The sequence below is a fragment of the Lepus europaeus genome, chromosome 9 (genome assembly GCF_033115175.1).
Source record: "Lepus europaeus isolate LE1 chromosome 9, mLepTim1.pri, whole genome shotgun sequence".
NCBI lineage: Eukaryota > Metazoa > Chordata > Mammalia > Lagomorpha > Leporidae > Lepus > Lepus europaeus.
This window is the reverse complement of record NC_084835.1, coordinates 72,599,601-72,626,600: the sequence shown is the minus strand read 5'-3', so window position 1 is coordinate 72,626,600 and position 27,000 is coordinate 72,599,601. Positions and strand designations below refer to the sequence as shown.

The following is a 27,000-nucleotide window of genomic DNA, read 5'->3' as shown; positions in this document are numbered from 1 at the left end:
GATACAAAACGGTATATACAGCTTAATACCATTTTTATGGAAAGAAAAATAGTCATATATACAAAATCATGCATAAGAAAAAAATAAAATGTACGTACCAAATGTTAAGAATGGTTATCTCTATGGGAGAATTAGAGGTGATTATGCAATTTTTGCAATAAATCTCACCGGCCCTCTAAACAGTATGTGTTTTACGCTGTTCTGTCTTAGGATTTGTTCGATATAATTCTCTTCAGATAGGCTCTGTTTCATGATACATACCTCAAAAGCATACATTGGATGCAGCAACTGCTATTCCCACTTACAAAGTAGACATGACTTGTTCTTATATGCTGGCATATGGAAAATATTTTAACGAATATAAAATATGCCACAGCATAGATCTGGTTATAGAAAGTATTTGGAAAATCTCTATTCAAGAGAAATTGTAAATAGAGGGGGAAAAAATACTATCATTAGTTAGGTTTTCCTTAATTGTAGAATGTGAAATAACCCAGAGTTCAGAAGTAGAGAAACTGGAACCTCTCCCTCCTACAGCTAACTGACATTGGGCAAAAGGACTAAGAGGCTTTTTTATTACTATTCAGCAAAATAGGGTTAACAACTCTGTAGCAAAAGGCAAAATTAAGCTTTTTCTAAAAATACAGGAAAATAAGATCATGGATATAAGGAGGCCTTGTTTTCTGTAAAAACCTAAATAAGGGGTGGGTGGTTGACAGAGCAGTTAAAATGCCACATGAGATGCCCACATCCCCTACGAAAGTGTCTGGGTTTCAGTCCTGGCTCCACCTCTGATCCTAACTTCCTATTAATGAGCACCCTGGGAGGCAGCAAGTGATGACTGGACTAGCTGGATTCCTGCCACCTGGCTGCGAGACCTGGACAGAGTTCCAGGCTCCCAACTTTGGATCAGCCCAGCACCAGCCCAGCCTCAGACATAGCAGGCATTTGGGGAAAGAACCAGCAGACAGAAGACCTGTGTGTCTCTTTGCCTTTCAACTCAATTAAAAGGAAACAAAACAAAACAAAAAGACCTAAATAAATGTTAGATAAAACAAGAAAAATTCAAATTCAGTGTTGCAGAAAAATTAACTCATTTATTTTCAAAGTGTTAGTTTTTTCCTTTTAAAGGTCTGGGAGGGGGAAGCCATTGTAATCCATAAGCTGTACACTGGAAATTTATATTCATTAAATAAAAGTTAAAAAAATTAAAAAAAAAATAAAGGTCTGGCATGCCAAAACAGTGAAGTTATTTTATTATTACTGTGCTCTAATTCCTTTAATTATTCTAAGAATTAATATATAGGATATATTAAACATTTCATGGTATCTGAGGTAAATATTCCAAATAGGTCCTTCTCTGATTCTTGATCATTCACATCATTAAATATACTTACAGCAAAAATAATTTAGATTTTATGACTCAGAACCCACCCTAGTGTAAAGCTATCTGATAGATTCTTATTAAAAATATCAAGTAAAGATGTTAGATCTTTTAAAGGTAAAACACTGAAAACAAAAATCTCTGTCCAGTTCTCTGATGCGTCCCATGTTTTAGGACAACCCCAAGCTGCCTCCTAATTCCTATGATCAAGTAAGAACTCTTTTAAAAATTTTTTATGTATCTGAAAGGCATAGTCACAGAAAGGGGGAGAGAGAGGGAGGGAGGGAAGGTAGAGCAGGCTGAAAGCAACAGCTCAGAACTCCACCTGGGTCTCCCATGTGGGTCAGGGGCCCAAGCACTTGGGCCATCTTCTGCTTTCCTAGGCACATTAGCAGGGAGCTGGATCAGAAGCAGAGTGGCCAGGAAACGAACCCACACTTATATGGGATGCTAGGCACCGCAGGCGGTGTCTTAACCTGCTGCGCCATGATGCCAGCCCTTAAGTAAGAACTTAAGAACAATTGTTTCCAAACATGTTTGAAAAGGAACTGTTTAGGACTTACTGTTTTATCTCGAAGATAAATTATCTGAATGCTTAGAGGTAACTTCAGAGGAAAGAAACTGGAAGCATCGATTAAAAAAAGGAAGATTTGACAGGAGTGGAAAAAGAGGGAATGTCTTTGTTCTTCCAATCAAAAGTTTTGTTCCTTCTCTCTGCAAAATCACAGAACTGAGAAAGCTATCTGGAGCTCAGATGGGAAGTGTGCATCAACTATCCTACCCATTCTTGCCCTATACCAGCAACATTCTGCCACTTCTATCCCATTCCATTAACGTTCCATTAACCCATCGCCTCACTTCTAGCATGGTTCTAATTCCTCGATGAAGTTCACGAGAAGGGTACTACTTCCAAGTTGGTAAAAGAAACTGTAATATTAACATCAACATGTTTCAAGGGTGGAAGAAACCTACTGACACTCCATATTCTATGACTTCACGTTACAAGAATTAACTCCAAAAAAACGCAGAGACTAGGAAATCACTTTTTGAAACTTCACAATCACAAGTTTGTGACGTAAATTGAGGCATAACATTTATGCTAACAAATATGTTAGATGGATGATCACCTCAGCACATAATCGTAGATGGATACACCTAAATTTTCACTTAATCTATTATTCAGTGATGAACACTATGAAAGGTGACACACTGATGTACCGAAATCACAAGAAGAAACTCTCCAAGATCAGTCTTCCATGAGCTCCTGTTCCAGTAAGCCATAAAGAGCAGTACAAGGCAACATTCATTTAACAGTACAAGAATCTCTATGACAAGAAATCAGGTATTCATTAACCTCTAGAGATCTCTCTCCCCCACCTAACAAAGGCACTTGACACACACCAAAAAAGACAGTAATCCAAATACTGCCCTGGGCAACTGTTGCCTTCTAAAATTAGACGAAGTGGTCAATAAGGTCAAATCCGTTCTCTCAAGCAAGCCTGAAACACACATGATTTTATCATAAGTTGTCTATTTTTGGCAGATGGTATAACCAACGGAGAAAGATAATGCTGGTGTCCACGGTGAATTGGCTGACTTGAGCACAGTCAAGGATACTCGCGTACAACATACTCCTTGATGACTATGGAATGTGTATATAATTGTAGGCAAATTAACCTTTCATATGGTTTCAGGTATTAATGCTCATTCCTCTTCTTGTTTTTCATTTTTTTGTTCTTTCCCAAAGCCTTAGATGACTCTTCCTGAAAAAAAACAAGCAAACAAACAAAAAAAACCACACAATTCAATTTACTATCTCTCAATTTATATGAATATGAAAACTTAAATCATAGACTGTATATAATAATGAGGTATAATCACTCTCATCTTTATCATCTTTGTCCTATGGGGCACTTTCACTTATATTTTCAAGACAGTGAACGATCATCAAGGAAAATACCTAACACATTTATATTTCAATAATATTACTATTATCTATTTCCATTTTCTCAAAGCAGTAATGTTTAAAATATATATGAACCAAGGAGGGCACTGTGGCATAGGTTAAGCTGTCACTTGTGACCCCTGCATCTCATATCCTAGTGTCTACTTTGAGTCCCAGCTACTTTGCACTTCCAGTCCAGCTTTCTGCCACTGGGCCTAAGAGGCAGTGGAAGATGACCCAAGTAATTGAGTTCCTGCTACCAACATGCTGGCTTATGTCTCTGGCCTGACCTAACCCTGGCTATTGGTTGCTGGCATCTAGGGAGTAAATCAGCTGATGGAACATGTCTATCTCATTCTGCCTTTCAAATATACTTAAAATACAAAACAAAATGAACTCAGAGAATAAAGGGAGAAGTATCTAAATGCATGCCTGGGGAAGGGGTATGCTTTGACACCAATTAATTACCATCTCTTTAGGCCTCAATTTTAGGAGGCAGAAGTCAATTTGTCTTCAAAGGTCTTTCTAATGTAAATTTTAAACCTAGGACAAAGTTTGAAGAGATGAAGTGATCTGTCCAAGGCCACATGACTATCCAGTCACACTGTTCTGATCAGAGCCTATTTCCAGCTTCCTAGTCCAGAGGTTTTACTAATGGACCACTCATATTTCACTTCACTCTTAATTTTCTATCATTTCTATTTCACAGGCAATGAGGATAAACTCTCCAGACATAGTATCAACAGTCACTTACTGGTGAACTGGTATAGTTCTTCTCCACTAGTATGTTTCTGGCACAGTTGTTGATATGTTTAAAGCGATCCGGTCCTAGCAGAATCCCTCCATACCAGCGGGATACTACCACCAGGACATTCCTCACATTTAAAATCTGTGATTTTCAGAAGCACAATTAGATACATAGGCATATATAAATATGAGTTTTAAAGTAGAATGAAATAGCCCATAGCACATAAAATTTCCTAGTGACTTTAATGGCAGAACCATGAGTATGCATTGGGTGAAGTTATTAACAATTTAAGGGATGAGATGTTAGAGGGAATTTGGAACACCAACACTGGGTCCCACAATGTCCTCAAATTCTACACTTTGGGGCAACCAGGCAGAGTGAAAGGGAGCTCATGCAGGTAGGGTTCCAGTTCTTGATAACTCCAACCAAAACAGTTCAGTTTCGGCAGCCTTGTCCCACTGGGTGCAATAATGGCAGCAACGTTCTGCTGGCTTCTGAGCAAACTGGTGGAGAACAGAGGCTGCGTGAGCAGTCACTGCTGTTACCTGTCGGAAGGTCTTCATCAATTTGACATTTGGCAAAGGCTGCCCTTCCAGTGAGGCCCACCAGTCTACAGGCCTAACCCTCATCCAGGGATCCCATTCAAGGGACAGGCCTCATCAGAAAACAAACCTCCACAGACATTAGCAGAAGAAACTATAGTAACTACCTTAGGAAAAAAATAATCCATTCTTAAAATTAATGGACAATCAATGATCACCAGACAGATGAAGAAAATCCAGCAGCATGAAAGAGAAAGGACAAGATAAACTAAAATGGACCAGGAAAAATTTAAGGGTGAGAACATCTGAAAAAGGAAACTCTAATTAATAAACTAGGAGAAATTTTAGAAGATATTGCAACCATACATCCAGGATGGGATACTATGAAAAAGGGAAAACTGAGAAAAAGAGTGCTTAAAAATGAAATACCTGACTGCGAAAAAAAATTATAAATTCAACAGAAATTTGGAAGACAGCCAAGAAAATGTCTCAGAACATAAAGACAATGAGATGGACAACTTAATAATCATTCTGAAGCTACCCAGCAGTTGTAATATCCAGCTAACAGGTTTTCCGCAAAGATACAACAGAAAAGAGGTGAAGGAAATTGTCAAAGAAACAAAGAAGAAATATTCCCAAAGTTGAAAACAATCTTTTACCATTTACATCATAAAAACATAGAACTTGATATTAACCACTTGCTTTCCACCCAAATCCAGTGGCTAAGCTTTCCCTCCACCTAATGCTAAAAAAAACCCCACTAATTAAACCACATATTTTATGTTACATAGTTCCACTGATTAACTCATCCTAAATGGAGCTCTGTTTTGTTGAGAAATTTTATGGCTCATATAGAATAGGAGTCACAGAGTTTAACTCACACTTACCTCCATGAGGTGAAGGAGACGCCCACCTGCAGCAGTCTCCCCATCATCCTCGGAGTCCTGCAGAAAGGTCTGCTTATCCTCACAATATATTCTGGAAATACATTTAATAGCATTACATAGGATCGCCTCAACACTTGTTATAATCAATCTGGTTACTTCCAGACTCAACATATTTGCTTTTAAAAAAAAATCTATCTTGAACTATATATGAGATAAATTTCACAGATGACTTACCACCTTTTCCATATTTGGCAAACCTAGCGATCACAGGGGTCTCCTTTGTAACAGTAATGCTGCTATTATGGGAAGGTGAGTTACACACCTGACACTTCCTTTACTCCATTTAACCTTGAAGCTAGCAGTTACAGAGAATGGTCACTGAAAAGCACATATACTAAGAAAAACGGAGACCAATACAAGCTAATATTTTATATTTTCATCTTATTCCAGCCATCAAGTATTTCTCATTACGAGAATTAAAAGATTTATTTTCCTCTTTAAAATTTCCTCCTAGATGGTCATCAAAATTAGAAACAAATCATGGTATTTTTTACCTAAAAAGTTTGGAAAAAATTTGGAATAATGACGGCAATGTAATAAAATAAGCTTCAGAAATAAATGCTGGACATTTTTTAAAAAACCACCACTTTAGATTTGCCATCCAGTGGGTTTCACAATCACCTACGATGACAGCATGTGGAAATGCACAAACATGGTAAGCCCTCCTCCCAGTGTATGTAAATGTAAAAGCCTTTAAAGCTCATCTACACGTCAAGTCAGTTATATTATTTTATATATAAATTCATCCTTCAATACACAACCGGCTCAATAAACATTAACTGACCACCTACTATTAGCAGGTCTATTATTTAGAGTTGACCTCACTTATGGAAAAGTAAGTTAGTACTATCAAACAAAATTTTGTATGACAAATTTATGGCTAAAAGCATTCGGGGGTTGGTTTATATTAGGTTTGTAACTGTAATCTAAAAACCATAATTTATGAACAAATGCAGAAAATCTGACAATATAAACCAGTAATGTTAAAGTAAGAGAAAAGTCCCTGCTGTTCCACCTCCAATCCAGCTCTCTGTTCTTGTGCCTGTCAAAAAAAAGTCTTACCACTGTCCATGTTAAAAAAAAAAAAATGCCTTTCACTGCTTCACTTACAAATCAGCATAGACTTCTATAAAAACTAAAAGGCAGGGGCTGGTGTTGTGGCACAGTGGGTAAAGTTTCCGCCTGCAATGCCAGCATCCCCTATGGGTACCAGTTCCTATCCCAGCTGCTCTACTTCTGATACAGCTTCCCTGCTAATGGCCTAGAAAATCAGTGGAAGACATCCCAAGTACTTGTGCCCCTGCTACCCACGTGGGAGACATGGAAGAAGCTCTCTTGGCTTTGGCCAAACCTTGGCTACTGTAGCCATCTGGGAGAGTGAACCAGTGGATGGAAGATCTCGCTGTGTCTCTCCCTCTGTTACTCTTTCAAATAAATAAATCATTAAAAAGGCACATAGTAAAAGAAGTATGCTCAATTCACTACTGATGGCAGCATAAACTGGTCCAAAACATACCTTCAGAAAAAATTTGACAATACACTGGAAGTTCCAAACATCACACTTCTTAATAATTCTACTTGTAAGAATTTTTCTTCCTTTTAATTATATCCTCATTTCATTTCAAAAAAAGAAAATCTGAAGTAACCAGAACCTATCATAAAAAAATTAAGCTAGTAAATTTACAAAGATGTTCACTGGACCATTCTTTATAATAGTGAAAAATCAAAATAGAAATGGTCAAATAAACTGTGGTATGAGCCTCAACTGTTGCCATCCATTAAAACAGTGTTTAACAAATAGTTATAACAACATGGGGAAATGTTCAGCAGTCAAGACACCACAGCTTCAGATCAAGTGCCTGGGCTCCAGTCCCAGCTTTGCTCTTGATTCCAGTTTCCTGCTAATGTGTACTCTGGAAGGCAGCAGATGGTGACTCAAAGTAGTTGGGTCCCTGCTACCCACATGGGAGACCTGGATGGAGTTTGCAGATCCAGGCTTCAGCCTGGCCCAGTCCTGGCTATTGCAGGTATTTGGGGAGTGAACCATAGGACAAGAGATCTGTAAATGACTCTCTGTTTCGGTCTCTTTCAAGTAAATTTTTAAAAAATGGTACAAAGGTAAAACATCTTTAAAAATTCCATAGAAAAGCCAGAAACATTACCAAAATATTATCAGATATAATGGCAAAGAGGCCCGATTTTTCAATTCTTCTAGTTTTTTGTTTTGTTTTTTGGTCTCTTCTACACTTTCCAAGTATTCTTCATGTCTATTACTATTGCAGCAAGAAAAAATATAAAAGTTTTTTATGTTATTTTTTAAAATCATGTATCATTTCCCCTCTCCCATTTTTCACAAATTGCATTTTCCAAAAATTGTGATAATCACTCACCTGTAGGCATAGATGTTGTGAGTGGCACTAGATATTTTCTTATTCTCATACAATTTGGAAAGAACCATTTTCACCTTAAAAACAGCAGTAATACAAATAAACTAATATATGTTTTGCATTTGTACTGTAAATAAAATGCTAGAAAGATATCTCAAAGCATATTAATATGAACACTAAAGAGTCATTTAAAGAGTCCATTAGATTTAAAAATTCAATTCTATAGCTTTTTCATTTTACAGATAGAAGCTAGTAGAGTCAATTGTTATAAAAATGACAGACCTGGCATGCCTGCACATTAATTATCAATATGTGGGTACTAACTATGTCAGAGATACTTGAAAATTTCTCTTCTTCATAGATAATTTTAATGCAAATATAATACTGTCTAAATATTCTGAAATTTGCCAAACGTATATATCCATGTGATAGGTATACAACAATGGTATGGCATGTTCTACATCCCAGAAAACCAAAACTTTTCTCTGGGAGTCAAGTGAAATTCAGAAAGGATCCTAAACTCGTGAGGCAAATCTTGTAAAATAAGAGTTCTGCACCAAAATGAGAGAAGGGCATAGGAAGAAGGCGTTCTACTCAGAAGAAACAGCAAGTGCAGAGACTGAAGTGATCAGGTTTGGCAAATAAAAAGAGGAAACACTGGGCCAGCACTGAGGCACAGCAGGTTAAGATGATGCCTGTGATGCCAGCATCCCATATGGGTACTGGTTCAAGTCCCGGCCTCTCCACTTCTGATCCAGCTCCCTGCTAATGCACCTGGGAAAGCAGGGAAGATGCCCAAGTGCTCAGGCCCCTGCCACCCATATGGGTGACTCTGATGGAGTTCCCTCTTGGCTTCTGCCTGGCCCAGCCCCAACTGATGTGGCCATATGGGGAGTGAACCAGTAGATGGAAGACCTCTCTCTCTCTCTCTCTCTCTCTAACTCTGCCTTTCAAATAAGTAAATCTTTAAAAATAAAGGATACTCACTTAAATTTGAATCTTCAGATTTTTTAGTGTTAAATCCCATGTAATAATGTTTACCTGAAATTCAAATATAACTAGGTATCCTGTGTTTTATCTGGTAATCCCAAAAGGAAGATAGAAAGGTTCAGGAAGTTTGATGCAGCTATGACTTAAAATATGAATGAGAAGATACATGTGTTGGGAATGATAAGAGTTACATCCCAAATTTTTTTGACAGGCAGAGTTAGACAGTGAGAGAGAGAGAGAGACAGAAAGGTCTTCCTTCCATTGGTTCAACCCCCAAATGGCCACCATGGCCGGCGCTGCACCGATCCGATGCCAGGAGCCAGGTGCTTCCTCCTGGTCTCCCATGAGGTGCAGGGCCCAAGCACTTGGGCCATCCTCCACTGCCCTCCCGGGCCACAGCAGAGAGCTAGACTAGAAGAGGAACAACCGGGACAGAATCTGGCACCCCGACCAGGACTAGAACCCAGGGTGCCGGGGCCACAGGCGGAGGATTAGCCAAGTGAGCTGTGGCGCCAGCCACAAATGATTTTATCCAAGGAGCTTAAATTTTCCTTTGCAGACAACGCAAATCAGAAAAGACTGTGTGTGTGAGGTGGAATGGAGGATAGAAGAGTGACACAAGGCCAGATCTTTCAGAAGGTTAAATGTAACGGGCAAGGAGTATAGACTAAGCATCATAGACAGGAACAGCATCTGAAGTCAGGAAGATCAAAATGAATTAGAAATTGTGTCATCTTATGTCTACAGATCTTTAACCTTTCATGTCTCAGATTCCTGATTATAAAAGTAAGAAGCCAGGGACCTCTAAGATTTCTTTCAGCTTTCACATAGTATGATCCTGTAAGACTAAGTGACTACCATCAGAAACAGAAAAGAAAATTCAGGTTGAACAGGTTCAGAAAAGAATGAAGGTCTACGGGCTGGTGATGTGGTACAGTAGGTTAAGCCGTAGCCTGGAGCAATATGGTTGCCGGTTCAAATCCCCACTGTTCCACTTCCAATCCAGCTCCTTCCTAATGTGCCTAGAGACGTAGAGGAAGATGGCCTAAGTCCTTGGGTCCCTGCCTCACCCATGGGAGACCCAAAAGAAGCCTGTTCCATTCCCTACCATTGCTGCTATTTAGGGAGTGAACCTGCGAATGGAAGATCTCTCTCTTTCAAGTAAGTAAAATAAATCTTAAAAAAAAAAAAAAAATGAACGTTTAAGGAGGATCTAGATAAGATAATGAGCAAGGGCTAAGGACAAAATACAAATCCTGAAAGACCAGAAGGTTGCACCAAAAGTCAACAAAAGAACTTCCTCTTCCAGAGACTAAAGAGAGTGAAACAGCCTTGTACAAAGAACTGAATCCCCAAAGAGCACAGCTTTAAAAGATCTCAGACTAGCTACAGAGACAAGAGGAAAGAGAGTCATGCTTAACAACTGTGATAAATAAGACCCTTTAAAAAAAAACATTTTCAGCAGTACTGAAATTGCCTTAAACATCAATAAAGTTTAAGCCCAGGCAGATTATTAAAGACAAAGAAGAAAAGGACTCTGGTGAGAATGGCAAAGATCTAGGAATACAGTTTTTAAAGAAGAAAAGATCTCCCAGTTACCTCCTTGAAGCAGGAAAAAGTACCTTATTATTCCTACTCAGGTAAGTCAGGATGTAAGAAGACTGGAGACAGCCAGTCTGTCCACTGTCCCCCTCAATGGGCAACAATGGAATGGACTTAGATTCACAGAATTTCCACTCAGTAAGACAAAGAATTCTTTCTAAGCAGCTCTAGTAAAGAGAATTTTCTACATACACAGTGGATTTCTCCATGTCAAGATTTACTAGAGGGTTAAACTCTAACTAAAATTTAGAAACAATTTTGAAGGCACTGACTAACCGAAACAAATTTTCCACAATTCACAGTAATTTGAGAGTGAGAAAATAAGCAAATAACTTTTGTCTTACATGAGAAGAGTGAAAATAAGGACAATACTGCAAAGTCACTTACAAAATTATTCTGTTCAAACAACATCCAAGTGAACTAGACACAGTAACTTTACCTGTTCGGGGCAAACCACCGGAGCCAAGTGTGCCTGAAAAGTACTTCTTCGGTCTGTAATGGGAACGCCATGATCAATTGGAGGTATTTCTTCTACTTCTAGAAATTTAAAGAAATTTTTTCTTAATTCTCACATCCAAATATTGAAAAACTGGTATTGGAATGGGGAAGGACTGAGAAAGAAATATAAATAAACTAAAATAGATATTAATAGTTGTGGATCAAAATTAAAGTATGCAAATTTCCAAATGTATCTTACACGAGATAAACATACTTATAAATGATTTTTACCTGCCAAGTTCTCCCAGTGAAATGGTAGACCAGGATTAAAATCCTGGACTGTTGCCAACAGTACAAACTGATATAATATTTAATATAATGTCTAATACTTAACAGTGTCAGGGGACTCTAAACCAAAGACTGACAGCTGCTAATTTACCACAATTTATATCACCACTACCGTTGACAGAACTCTAAGTTGGGAAACCTATGACTTTATGTCATATAGCTATAATACCACTTTCTGTTAACAAAACTCTTCCTACTTCTTATGACAGAAATAAATACAGCAGTAATAAATATATCCAATTGACACTCCATAAAGAGTCTCAGGATTTCTAGTTATTCTGTTTCTTAAACAACTTCAATAATCACTCATTTACCCTTAATTCTACTGGAGAAACTTAGATATCCTCGCTGCCAGTACCTGCCTCATTTAGGATAAAGAACTACCCAAGACAAGAAGTCACGTTTATGTAGGATAATTCACTTTCCCTCTGATATAGCCCTCTTCTCAAATTTAATCATGACCACTGTCCTAGTAGATTAATAAGTCAAATACAGTATTAAGGTCGATATGAGAACCGACCTATTGAAGCTATTTATTATGATCTGTGATTTTTACCCCTTTTCTTTCAACGGTGGAGTCCAGCTCCCAAAAGAAATCTTATGTGAAATCCACAAATAGATAAATTATTACAATGGGAGCTACTTAGGTTGGAGCACAAGCAAGAGCCTTGGATCCTCTGCCCAACTTCATTTTCTTTTTATCCTTTCTATTACTCCTGGGACACCATTTGGAAACTTTAAAACTGAGAATTGGGGCAGGCACTGCATGTGGTGAGTAAAGCTACTGCCTGCATCACCAGCATCCCATATGGGCACCGGTTTGAGTCCTAGCTGCTCCACTTAAAATCCATATAATCCAGCTCCCTGCTAATGTACCTGGGAATGCAGCAAAAGATGTCCCAGGTGCTTGGGCCCCTGCACCCATGTGGCAGACCCAGAAGAAGCTCCTGGCTTGCGGCTTCAGATCTGCCCATCTCTGGGCTCTGTGGCCATTTGGGGAATGAATCAGCAGATGGGAGATGTCACTTGCTCGCTCGCTCTATCTCTGCCTTTCAACTAAATCTTAAAAAAAACAAACAAACAAACAAAAAAAAAAACACCTTTTGGAATACTGCTTAAAATATACTTTGAAAGGGAATAGGAGATTCCTCACTTTGAAGTAGAATGAATGTTCCCTCTAGGTCTATCGTGCTTTTCTAAGATTTTCAGGAAACTGATAACATTCAAAAATTTTTTAAAACTAAAATGAAACACAGAAACATGGAACTGATCTTACATCATCAACCTATTTAGAAATTGAGTTCTACTTGATGATGACTTTTTTTTTTTTTTTAAAGATTTACTTATCCATTCGTTTGAAAGTCAAAGTTACACATACAGAGAAGGAGAGGCAGAGAGAGAGAGAGAGGTCTTCCCTCTGGTGGTTCACTCCCCAATTAGCCGCAATGGCCAGAGCAGCACCAATCCGGAGCCAGGAGCCAGGAGCTTCTCCTGGGTCTCCCACGTGGGTGCAGGGACCTAAGGCCATCCTCCACTGCTTTCCCAGGCTACAGCAGAGAGCTGGATTGGAAGTGGAACAGCCAGGGCCAGAACCGGCGCCCACATGGAATGCCGGCAATGCAGGCGGCCACCTTACTCAATACGCCACAATGCCCGCCCCAATGATGACTTTTGTTTCACAAAAATTAAATGCTAAAAGTAGCTTTACTAGCTTAAATTTCACTGGCTACACTTCCAATTGTACATTTATATTTGTAAGCATAGACTAAAATTTAACCCTAAGGTATCAGGATACAGCTAAGAACTTCAAAACAGAAATACAAAAACAGGAAGTGAATTGGAAATACTAACAGCTTTTCTTAGTTTTAATTCCATAACTGAATCAAAAATACAGAGTAGCAGGGCAGGGGATGGGAGGAGGTCGTCAATCTGAGTTTTCCTTCTCTGTTTGGCAAATACCAAAAGGACCAACAAGCATGGGAAAAGTGAATCTCAATTATTGCAATTATAACACTGGAGAGTTTATTAAACTTCTATACTATCCCAAAGAGCAGTTCACAACACTACCACCCAACAGTCCTCAAAAGAAACTAGTTAGTAACATTGTACCTCTTGGCTTTTCTCTGACACGAACATCCACTGCTTTAGCTGAATTTTCTGGCTGAGGTGGTACGATGGGATCATCTTCACATTCAACAACCACCTCTTCAGTCTTCTTCTTTACTTCAGGGCCTATGTAGATACGAGAATTACGACTGATCTATGAAGCAAGTAAAGAACTACACTTTAAAACTAACATTAGGTCTCCAAGTACCATTCTTCAACAGAAGGAACCAAGGCTCCTGGAAATGGTGGATCTCAGGGTTGAAGCAAAGAAAATACAAGATAAGCCTAGAACCTCATATGGTTCCAGAGAGTAGGAAAATCTCAAAACAATGTGGGGACTTAGAACAATACCACAGGAGCCAACTTGAAGACGCTCCTAAAAGCCAAACTGGCATGACATGAGCAACAAAATAATGATAGTGCAGAATTTTAACACGTGCAATAATACATAAGTCCATACTGATAAACATAAATGGACACATCAACAAATGAATGAGAATGAGACAACTCTTCCTCACAATGGAATTTTGATGAATAAATGAAGAAAATGGAGAACTACCAATAAGCAAATGCCACAGAAGACATACTGCTGGCAAGATCCACTGATGGATACCAAAATTAGTGGGTGAAAGCTTAAGGAGCAAAAGGGTATTAGCATAGCCTCAAGTATCTCTCCCAAGTCACAAAAGGAAAGACAGTAACACTAATGGTTAATTTTATGTGTCAACTTGACTAGGCCACAATACTCAGACACTTAAGTAAACACTATTCTAGATGTTTCTATGAAAGTTTTTTTTATATATATAATGAACATTTAAATCAGATGATGCTATGTAAAGAAGACTGCTCATCATAATGTGGATGGGCATCATCCAAGAAGCTGAAGGCTTAAAAGGAAAAAGGCTTCCCCAGAAGTGAAGGGAATTCTTCCAGCAGACAACTTGTGGACTTGAACTGTAACATCAACTCTTCCCTGGTCTCCCACCTGCTGCTCCCACCCTGCAGATTTTGGACTTGCCAGCTTTTCTTTCTTCCTTCTATCTCTCTCACTCAGATACACACACACACGCACATACACATACATTTTGTTTCTCTGGAAATCCCTCACAAGTACAGTAACTTCACAGTAGGGACATCTGGCAGACACTACCTTAACCAGGATCAAGATTAAACATCACCAATAAAAGGCATAGTGATATCCTGAACTCCTTGATACGATGTACTGTATCAATGTACTTAGTATCATTTTTATGGTATTCTTGCCAAAACTGGCTGATTTCACTCATATCATGAGAAAACACTGGACAAACTCCACCTGGAGGATATTTATGAAAGAACTGGTCAGTATTCTTCCAAAGGTTATAGAAGTCAAGTAAAGACTGGGGAACTCATTAAAGAAAAATGACAACTAAGTACAACATGGAATCCTTTAACACCAAAAAGGGTATTAGTGAAAATTGGTGAAATTTGAGTAAGGTTTTAGTTAATATTGCACCAATGTTAATTTCCTACTCCTGAAAATTAGACAATGGGTTATATGAGATATTAATAGGGAATGAGATTGAGAGATGTAAGAGCTCTTTCTACTACTTTTGCAACTTTTTTCTCTAAAATTGGTTCAGAAGTTTAAAAAACTATTAATAGTTGTACATAATTATTTCAAAATTTAAAGTTTCTATGCTAGGAAAAACAATATAAAGAATAAGCTTATGCTGAAGACTAACAGTAAAATCAAAGTAAATTACTTGTCAAGGACGTACGCTGGAGAAGACAATTCTCATGATATATCCTGATCACTAGCTCTTACTCTTATTAGTTCTTCAGAATATTAATCCTTCCATTTTAACATGAAGTCTGCAAAAAAAAATTTTAAAGAAAAAATCCAAACAAAATTTCTAAATTCAAAATTATGAATTATACAACAAATCAATAACTCTAAAATCTGAAGAGTAGCTAGATTATAGATATAGGTGGGAAAGGAAAACGATGATTTTTAAGATCAATTTTTAAGTTTTCCTAAGAGTTGAACAATCTCAAACTTTTTGAAGTCCTAAGTTTTTACTGATATACATTCCATATCTATAATTGTTCCAATTCTAGAAAGGCAAATTGGCAAAATTTGACTTGGTTTTAAAAATTTTAAGATCACTTTCATCATGGATGCCCTGAAATGCTGTAAACAGATCTGTGTGAACACAGATCACACAAAGTTCAGGAAAATACCTCAACTGTTACATAAAGTATCTTCATGCCATTTATTTCTGATTTTAATAGAAGCAGTAAGGACATTTGCTGGTATGGAAAATGGTAAAATGCTCTGAAAAAAAATAGACTACTATCAATTTTACTTGTATACTGACTTTGTTAAAGGAGGCCTAAATAATTGGTTCCCCATTTACAATTTTCTAAGCATTTAGTAAGTAAACTGCCAGGTCCCCTTTTAATCCCTTTCTCTACAAATTGAAAACAATTCTACCCGTGGCAAGAATAAAACTATTTGGAAATAATACCAGGTTAAATTGCATAATTTTTTTAAGAGGACTTTGTAATGACTGGAATAAGACTAGCAAAGTGAAGTAGCAGGAAATTTCCATGAAGTCATATACTGAACAAGCACAGTATCAATATTCAAACATTCTGAAATTATGTACTAAAACACCAAAATTTGTATCCTTAAAAGGATAATTAAAGCATATGAATTAAATATAAGTAAAAAATCAATTTTCAAAGTTAAATTCAATATTCTAACATTGATCATTGTGTACTCCAAAGTCTGTTTTCTGTAAAAAATCTAGGCTCAGTTCAAGCTAATATCTAATTTATATAGTTCAATTTCTCATGAAAAATTATAATATTTCTATAATCTTAACAGTCAAATAGAACAGATTTTGGACTCAAATTTATCATAAAATTATAAAATTCATTGTTATATGAGTGCAATATGAAAGGAAAAAGGCTAAACTTTAGGGACAGAAATAGCTATATCAATAAATTAACTTTACAGAAAAATTTATATTTTATCAGAGACAAACTTTACTTAGAATACAGATTTTTATATACAATTTCACCTAGAGTATCTACATGGAAATGTAATTACTATAAGTTAAAAGAGCACTGAATCTTTTTCAGTCTTACCTGGTTCTGTCATCTGAGATTTTTCTATTAGAACATCTCTTATTTTCTCCACCCACAAGTAAAGAATACTTTCACCAATATTCTGTCTAAATGAAATTCAGGGAAAAAAGTTATTTCAAAAAATTCCCTTCTCAATTTCAAGAACACAGAGACATATTCAAAATACAGGCATTATGTGCAATCTCATGATAACATTTTATAAAGATTTTATAAAAATGAGATTTACCAACATTTGTGTCTGAATATCTAAAGAGATTTTTATATCCACATTAAAAATCCCAACTGGCTTAAAATTAACACAGAACACTTAAGAGTTATAACCGAAGAGGGGGGAAAAAATTAATGACCCTGACCTGGATGAGCTTGATAGATGCCAATGTCATTGACTTTCTATCACTGGGCACAATTCCAGTATGCCAGTCCAATCACTGCATCTTTTCTAAACTTCCTGAACAATTTTAAACCATGTACTTGGCGTACAGTTTTTGCATACTTCTTTCAACAAAGGAAGCAACAAATACAAGAAACTCAATTCACAAGACTTAAATATAAGCAATTCAATAATTTTATAGTCAATCCCTGCTTTTGACAAAACATTATTTACTAAACTGATTAATTTTGGTTCCAAATAGTGTTTTTGGCTGTCTTGGATAATTAAATTCATCAAAGGATCATTGAGAATAAAGAATGTGTCACTGGTTCTAATTTCATGTCCATAACTTATATTACAGGATGGCAACACCAATCGAACAAAATCTAAACATTCACTCTTTAGGGCAAGGGTGGGGAAAGTTTTTTCTGCCAAGGGTCACTTGAATATTTAGAATATCACTTGGGACTACACAATTTTCAACTAAAAAGTTAGGTCTGTGGGTGGGACATTCCCCACCTCTGCTTTAGGGCATGACCCAACTGTAGAGAAGTTTTGGTATGTGTTTAAATAAATCACCAAGCTATTTCATAACAAAACTTACCCCCTCCTCTAAAAGTTCCCCTTGAAACCACTCTCTTTTTATCACCATGCATCAGCACCCACCAAAGGAAACTTTCAAAACAACGGAAGAAAACACTGTTTTCAAATAATTCTGAACCCTAAAATCCTCTTATTTCTTCCATAATTCCTAGCAAACACTCCTGTTTTTGCAACCTTTCATTTTAGAGACAGAAAAAAATCAACTGGAGAATTTAAAATTTGAGAATGTTAGTGAATTTCTTTGAAACAATTCCTATTCCTTTCCTCTTTACAAAAGCCCTAAGTACAGTATATACATCAACACATTTAATCCTCATAATTGTCCAATGAATTATCATTCCCCTATTCTACAAATGAGAGGGGAAAAAAAAAAAAAAACAGACCAATTGACTTGTCCAAGACAGTCTTACAAGCAGTGAGAAGCTCAAAGCAGAAATATGAAGCCAGAGCTTAGGTTCAAAGCTGAAATCAACTGCATTTTTCTCTCTTCCCAAATAGCTAATACTTCAGGCAAGTAAGCCCCTGAACTCTCAAGTCTCAATTTCCTCATCTATAAAGTAAATCTAACATTTTGCCTCTAGGTCTACAATCCTGCTTTTGACAAATTAACACTGCCAAAGCAAGTTCTCAAAATTTGAAAACACAAATTACAAGAATGTTTCTTTTCAAGTGGACCTACCTCAGCTCATTTCAGAAATCTTAAAGGGCCTCTCCTATGGGTCAAGCACATCTACCTGCAGTCCCGAAGGTACACAGTGAGTGAGATAATGGGGTCCCTTGTCTCAGCATTTATAATCACTATCCTAACAAATCTCTGGCTTTGTATGCAATTTTCCCCATCTCCTCTTCTTATTTGAATTCTTCACATCATTCTTCCCCCTAACTTGAACACCGACTATATTCTGTAAAAAATGCTCTGTGTATATACCTCAGTTACTCCTTATAACCATCCTTCAAGACAGGAAAATCACCCCTCTGGGAATATACATCCACATTTGTTTTTGGAGTCACACCTTAGAAGAATTAGTACAACTAGTATATTATTTCCCCATGGGAATAAAAGAAGAAATTAAATCTCTATTCCAGATTTCCTCTCTCCTGGCCATGGCTTCCTGCCTTGCATTTTGCTGGGCACCATCCAGCACTGAATAACAGTCACTGAAACGCAGTGCAAGGAAGTCACCATGGGTATAACAGGTTTCCTGAGCAAAGTGACAATCATTCCTTCCCTGGACCTCAAAAGTCTATCACTCAAAGTGGTGACTCATCCATCTTCTGATCTTTGTTTCTGGTGTACCTGACTGCCTTAATAAAGCCTTCCACCACATTCCTCCCAAGCTACCTACCGATTGCTCTTCCTACAGGGTCCGTTTATTCAAATTCTTCATGGCCTTTCTACCTGCTCCTCCTCAAGCCCCTTCTTCTCTCTTGAGAGGCACAGGGCTGGGGAGAGAGATCTCCCATCTATTGTACTCCCCAGTTACTCACTATGGTTGGGGCTGGGCCAGGCAAAAGCCAAGAGCCAGGAATCCACTCCAGGTCCCTCACATGGATGGCAGGGACTCAAGTAGTTGAGCCATCACCACTGCCTCTGAGGGTCTGCATTAACAGGGAGCTAGAGGCCAGAGCCAGAGCCAGGTAAAACCCAGGCACTCTGATATGCTTTGAGGGTATCTTAACAGCTGGGCTAAATGCTCATCCTAAATCTTAATTTTAAAATCTCCAACTCCTAACAGAATGCCAGCAAACAATATATTCTCAATAAATATTTACTGGAAAAACTGTTAGTTTTCTGACTTATTTTCCTATCTCAGTGGCTACTAGCCATAGTTCACCTTCTTATCTAGGCAAAAATCAAACCGAGCATTCAAAATAATGGTAAATACACAAACCTCAATAGTGTTATAATATTTGTAATCATACTAAAACTATAAACATTAAGAACTACATTAGTACATCTACAACATGTTTTAATTTTTGAAAGCTAATTTTCACTTGCTGCCCCCTGCTGGAATTATATTAAAAATATGATTTTAAGTTGTCACACACAACTTTTGAGAATGTGTAATTCTATTTAAGTCACATGTGTGGAAAAATACCACTGGACTAGGGTTATTCAAGCACTTTTAATAAATAATATGACCCATATCTCATATTTTGAACAAGTTGCTTTGTAATCTCTGACCCTTCCTAAAATCCCAAATAACTCAACTGAATTAGTTATAGAGAATAAACAAGCTATGTCCTGTGGGAAGATAGTAAACAGAGGATTTTTTTGATTGGAAACAGGTAGGTGGGGAGCTATTTCAGAAGCTATCACATCATGCATGAGTAGAAGAAAAATCTACCTAATGAATATGATTAACATGATGGAAATCAAGCGTGGTCACACTTTCAAGAAAAAAGGAAGCAGTCAGTATCACCATATTAGAGGTCAAGATAAGAGCTAGAAAATGATCATCAGATGTATAGTGACAGTTTAACTGAGCAACAGTGAACAACACACTTCTGTGTGTTGCCAAAACAAGAGTAAATAACAGATTACAGGAAGAGGTTTCTTTGGGGCTCAAAAGCGGGACAAGTGAGAAAGGTTAGGGACAGATACCAAAAACATTTAGTGGAGGAAATAATAGTTGAATGCTAAGGAAGACAGAATCACTTAATGGGGACCCAAGGAGAACCATACTTCCCCTAAGTAGGAACAAGAACAGACTTCACAATGACTTACCATTTCCTAATTAAATATTTTGGGAGGAAAAGAAACCTGGCCAGGATTCCAGGGACACAAAGGGGAAACTCTCACTGTACCAAATGGGGTGGCCACCTAGAACATATAATACAACCTTTACTAGTGCCTAAATTAGAAAAAAAATAAAGGTATTCTAAAATATTAGGTATTACTAAATATTATCTCATTAAATAAGCCCAAACCAGTCATATCTTCTCTGAACTGCATTTGCTCCAGTTCTGACTGATGTCCCACATATATTTTTGCTACCTTCCCTTCAGTTCTTCAAATGGAAATAACATCTTCTCAAAAATCTTACCATGGCGCCCCACTACTTACATAACCCTTCTGTGCTTCCCACTGTTCTTAAGATAAAGATAACAATTCTTAACAGGGGAATGTGTCTGGCCTGGCAGTTAAGATGCCCACATCCCATGTCCAAGTGTGGTGGGTTCAAAAGCCCTCTCTGGCTCCTGACTCCAGCTTCCCGCCAATGCAGACCCTGGGAGACAGTGATGATGGCTCAAGCAATCGGGCTTCTGTCACCCACAAGGGAGATCTGGATTGTATTCCTAGCTCCCGGTTTCCACCCAAGCCAGGGACTACTGCAGGCATTTGGGCAATCTGGGAAAGAAACCAGTAGATGGGAGCTCCCTCTGTCTCCCTGCCTCTCAAATAAATTTTAAAAATTTAAAAAAAAAAAAAATCCTTCACCCAGCATGCAAAGCTCCCCAGGACGTCTCGTGCCTACATCACCAGGTCATTCTCCCACCTGATGTGTTCTGAAAGGTGCTAGGTTCCCTGATGCAGAGCCTCTGCACACCCTGGCCACTCAGTGCAACTGTCCTCACCTGCTCACCTCAGATCTTTTTTTTTTTTTTATTAAACTTTTATTTAATGAATATAAATTTCCAAAGTACAGCTTATGGGTTACAATGGCTTCCCCCTCCCAAAACTTCCCTCCCACCCACAACCCTCCCCTTTCCCGCTCCCTCTCCCCTTCCAATCACATCACGATTCATTTTCAATTCTCTTTATATACAGAAGATCAGTTTAGTATATATTAGGTAAAGATTTCAACAGTTTGCCCCCATATAGTAACACAAAGTGAAAAAAAATACTGTTGGAGTACTAGTTATAGCATTAAATAAGAGTGTACAGCACATTAAAGACAGAGATCCTACATAATTTTTTTTAAAAATTAATTTTCTATGCCATTTCCAATTTAACACCAGGTTTTTTTTTTTCATTTCCAATTATCTTTATATACAGAAGATCGATTCAGTATATAATTAGTAAAGATCTCATCAGTTTGTACCCACGCAGAAACACAAAGTGTAAAAATACTGTTTCAGTACAAGTTATAGCATCACTGCACATTAGACAACACATTAAGGACAGATCCCACATGGGATGTAAGTACACAGGATCTCCTGTTGCTGACTTAACAATTTGACACTCCTGTTCATGGCGTCAGTAATCTCCCTAGGCTCTAGTCATGAGTTGCCAGGGCTATGGAAGCCTTTAGAGTTCACTGACTTTGATCTTATTCCGATAGGGTCATAGTCAAAGTGGAAGTTCTCTCCTCCCTTCAGAGAAAGGAGGTACCTCCTTCTTTGATGGCCCTGTTCTTTCCACTGGGATCTCACTCCCAGAGATCTTTCATTTAGGTTTTCTTTTTTTTTTTTTTTTTTCCTTTTCCATGGTATCTTGGCTTTCCATGCCTACAATACTCTCATGGGCTCTTCAGCCAGATCCGAATGCCTTAAGGGCTGATTCTGAGGCCAGAGTGTTGTTTAGGACGTCTGCCATTCTATGAGTCTGCTGTGTATCCCACTTCCCATGTTGGATCTTTCTCTCCCTTTTTGATTCTATCAGTTAGTATTAGCAGACACTTGTCTTGTTTGTGTGAACCCTTTGACTCTTAGACCTATCAGAGCCATCAATTGTGAACTGAAATTGATCACTTGGACTAGTGAGATCTTAAGTCAAACAAGTCATCCCGGCCCTCCCAGACCAGGGCATGTCATGTTTCTGATTAAATTAGTACTGCAGAGCCATTACAGGACTTATCACAGCTGCAGTCTTATGTTTATTTTTATGAAGTCAAAAGTAGCATCTCTCCCCCCACTAAATGCTAGATGTCAGGAAAAAAAAGGACCATTTCTGGTTTTGCTGACCATGTGTATACAGGATCCACTGCAACTTCTGCCCTCTGTTGAATGAAAATGAATGAAACAAGAAGGAATGAGATACAGTGTGTCATTAGACTCTCATTCTTGTGGTATGTGAAACTGCATTTCAAACTACTTAGGAGTTTAAGAAATATTTATGCTTAGCATTCTCCCATTTCAATTTCATTCCACATAGCTTTACAGAGTGTCAAAAGGATAGTATCTCTGGATTTACTTTCACAAGCTAACTGTTCTTATAGCTACTGATTCTAAATATTACTATATTTCTGTATCCAAATTATTTAACTAACCTTTCAGGATCTCTGCAAGTGAATTTATTTTTTGTTAACAGGAATGCAGCTTAACAAAAAGAGAAGGTTCTAACATACCATAGTTTCAACAAAAGCACACAATATTGTCACTAACAGAATATTTTTCACTTGGCACTTACATATATATTTCCTCAAGGCTGTTTGATAAGTCTGCACGTTCTTGCCCTTTAAGCCAAGGAGCACTGAGGTTAAATAAAACACAATAAAAAAGATTATTTGAGGACTGCAATTATATATCAAACGGACACCAGTGATTAAGTCACAATTTTTAAAGATTTTTTTTTATTTGAAAGGCAGAATTAGAGAAAAAACCAATCTTCTATCTGCTGATTCACTCCTCCAATGGCCACAATGGCTAGGTCTGGGCCAGGCCAAAGGCAGGAGCTTCATCCAGGTCTCCCACATTTCATCTTCTGCTGCTTTACCAGGCACATTAGCAGGGTGGTGGATTGGAAGCAGAGCAGCTGATAATGGAACTGGTGCTCATATCAGATGCCAACATCACACAGCCCCACAAATTGATTTTATTTAACACTGAAAAAGTATGTTTTCATTAAAATATTACCCATCATTTGCATAAATCTATAGAGTTCCAAAACACTTTTGTTAGCATTAACTCATTTATTCTTCCCCCCAAAAAATAATAAAACCAACACCAATATTATTCAATTTTAATGGTTTAAAAACTGGGGATGAGTTTACTGAGTATCATAAACCTTTCCCAAATAGCAGAACAGGTTCCAGATTCTAAATTTTCAGATTCACAATATTTACCAGAATACCAGGAATTCCTAGTTTTTTCTAACTGGTGCTTCAGAAACACTTAATAAGCTAGTTGTCACAGGATTATAAAAAACAAAAATCATTTCTTGAAAAGGACATTTATGTTTAGAAGCATTCTGTATCTATCATTTGCAATACATAAAAACTTACAATTATAGAAATTATTAATAATAAGCTTGACTGCTTTAGTTGTGAAATACTCACATACAAAAATAATTCCACTAGTCCATAAAAACTATTTTTATGTAATTCTGTTCCCAGGGGTTTATACACACTATTAGGTCACGGGGATAAGGTAGACCAAAGGTGACTGGTATCAACAGGTCATGACTCATAAAGATTAAGCCTGGGCTGCCAAGAAGATGATTCTTCAGCCACAAGGGGAAAGGGGGTAGGAAGAAACTCCAGAAGCACCATGGATAACTGCTGGAAAGCAGGTGGTCTTAGGCAGAGGTACATCGAGGAACTGTGAGCAGGCAGCTAGGAGAAATTCTCTGGGCCTGGGTTTCTAGATTACTATGTTCAATACAGGGGAAGGTTTCCTTCTCAAGTCCAAAGACCATTCTACAGCTATTTCACCCTATGAACCCAGAGATTCTCTCTTATCCTAATGGCACATTTCAATGTGTTTTTATATAATATTTTATTTAAATACTTCATCCCAAACTGAGAGGTATTTTCTATATACACTTTAACATCAGAGGTATTTTATATAAACACAATGTGCAATATGGAGAACAATCTTTAAAAATATAAATCTTTTGTACAAATATAAGTATAGAAATATAGCTTACTTCAGTTGATAAATAGGTGGAGCTGTACCTGGGTATTCATTCGGCAGCATCACCTAAAATGAAGTTTAAAAACAAATCAATTTAAACTTCATCATGGTTCAAACATAACTGTATTTATAAGATTAGTCACTGGATAAATGACTCACTCACCAAACCAAAAAACAAACCACAGTTTTTGTTCTGCCTCAGGAGGGAATCCCCTCCTACCTGTGCTTATATGCTAAACTTTTTGTTTCCCATGTTGCCAATTTTTACAGGGGCTCTTTATTTACAGAGAAAATATAAAAGCAACCAAAGAACAAATTAGAGAACACAAAGGAAAATCTAATCCAAAATAAGGACATTCAACCCCAAACCCAAATGGATAGGACTGCATTATAATATTTTCAAGGTATTTTCCTGAATATTAAAAACCTATGAAATGCCACAGAATGCTGTAAATGAAATACCTAGCAAATAATAAAGAACCATATACATTTCCTTTTAAATCCATACTGTAAAAACAAATACTGACACAAACTGAATGTAGCATCCTTTATGCCAAAGTATAGGCAGGCAAAGACTAAGCACTAAGACAGAAAGCATTAGCTCATATTTTTCACTTACTTTATCCCAACGACATCTAGTACTCTATGAATCATGTGTACTACTAACCCATTCTTCCTGTTAAACGTTACCCATCTTTCTAGCCTTAGGACAATGAAATGAAGCTCAAGCCTGTCAACAGCACATTAACACTTTAAATAATTAAAAGAATTGGGATGAGAACGATTGAAACTATCCAAGCATCACTTGAGAGTGATCAAAGATTGAACTACCCACTGATTATTAGAGAATCAATTGGATAATCAACTGTGACAAAAGCCAGCAAAGACAATTTGGAACACAACATACAAAAATAATCCTTTGAATACAATCATTGTCATACAGTCAATATGGTAATCGGAAAACAGCTGTAGAGAAGGGGAAAATATATACCTGCAAGCAAAGGGTCCATTTGGGGTCATCTATATCGTCGCTAATCCTAATACAAAATATTTTGGCACAGTCATCAATGACACACCATTCCTCCCCATAAATGGCTGCCATTGCTTCAATTTCCTCATTCTGAAAGAAATGGATTTTTTTTTAAGAAAATCAACAAACGTGCATATTTTTTAAGAAGCTATTCTTACTATTTTACAAGGCATTTACATTCAACACCATTAGCCTGCATGAGGGCTTTTGGATGAGCTCTAGATCTAGAGTGCAGTCCAAGCACTCTTTGCAGCAGCAGAATCCACCATGTTCCACACCCTGGGTGGCTGCCAGGCACGACTGAGTGATCGGAACCCATCTTGCTACCCCATCCCTGACGACCATCACCGAGCAAAAATACACACACACACTTCTATAGCCTGTAGCTAAGCTACACGTGAAAATACAGAACACATCTTCCATCTTCTCTGTCGTCAAGAAATCCCCATCCCTCCTCCACCCCCATCCCACTCCGGCGGCTGCACATTATCCCTGTACTCCCGCTGAGCATCCCTGGTCTCAGTATTTCGGTCTTCAGGTTTTTGCTTTTACATTCGGGCACAGAGCTCGGTGGCTGTTTATCTTTTTGGTAATCAAAATATTTCAGAAAAAATTTTTTTTGCTTTGAGGTTAAAACAGAAAACCTAAGGGTAGAAAATGGGAAGCAGAGTATGCACTGTTTGTTACATCATCTCATTTTGTCCTCACAGCCCTGTGGGAAAACCCTGCGAGCTGCCACGTTACCCAGGCACAGAGGGACGACTCAAACCGAGAGGAACAGATGATTCGGGGGGATGTCGGGGCACTCCAGGGTCTGTGTTACCACATTTGCAAACGTGGAAATCAGGGTTTTTAAGTGCCTTGTCCAAGGTGACTCAGCGGCGACAGGGCCAGGCGCGGAACCTGGGTCTCTGCCTGCAGCCCATTGCCGCTCAGTCGCGTGCCAACGGTGCGAGAGGACACAGTCGTGGCTCGAAGCCACGGAGGCACTGCCAGACCGAGCCCTCGGCCGAACGAAAGTGCCTTTGGGGGTGGGGAGGATGGAATGGACCGCGATGGAGCCAACGACGCAGCCCCGGGCACAGGAGACCCGGGACGATGAGGCGAGGCCGAGCTGAGCCTGGAGGGACAGCGCCCCGCCGGGGCCTCACCTGCCTCTGGTCGCTCCCTGCGTCCCCCTCAGCCATTTGGGCACCAGGAGCTGCCCTGCAGCCACCGCCAGCCCAGGTCCGGAGAGCGAGGGTGTGGCACTGCGGCAAGAGAAACGCAGGCTGCAGCGCGGCACGACCCGGAACCGCAATGCTGCCGCGCTGCGCAGTCCGCATCTGCTTCCGGGTTGCGGGCCCGCGGGTATTGGGGACGCTGGGTTCTGGGACTTGGTATGGCGCCCTGCAGCGGAGACTCGCGCCAGCCTTTCTTCTGCGGCATGGCAGGGGCATGGAGGAAGCCGGGCTGCCCCAGGATCTTTCGGAGGCCTTCTTGGCTCCGTCATCTGGAAACTCTTCGGGGCCAGGGACTCTCTGCTCCCCCCACCGTGACGTCAGCACCGGAGGAACCCCCAAGAGATGTTAGGGGAATCATGTTTACAGCCACGTCCCTGAAAGGGACTTAGCGGCAGTCCAGCGTC

General features: G+C 38.6%; 1 protein-coding gene across 1 annotated transcript; it reads right to left on the bottom strand.

Moving 5' to 3' along the window:
- On the bottom strand, nt 1-26,650 carry IMPACT (impact RWD domain protein). The gene is made up of 11 exons (XM_062201488.1): nt 26,525-26,650; nt 25,335-25,463; nt 24,357-24,409; nt 22,899-22,961; nt 16,573-16,658; nt 13,441-13,563; nt 10,985-11,082; nt 7,957-8,030; nt 5,507-5,597; nt 4,084-4,218; nt 1-3,147 (listed from the first exon to the last, which is right to left on the bottom strand). The coding sequence occupies exons 1-11, from the start codon at nt 26,558-26,560 to the stop codon at nt 3,082-3,084; spliced, it is 954 nt and encodes a 317-aa protein (XP_062057472.1). The 5' UTR covers nt 26,561-26,650; the 3' UTR covers nt 1-3,081.
- Between the last annotated feature and the right edge of the window lie 350 nt (nt 26,651-27,000).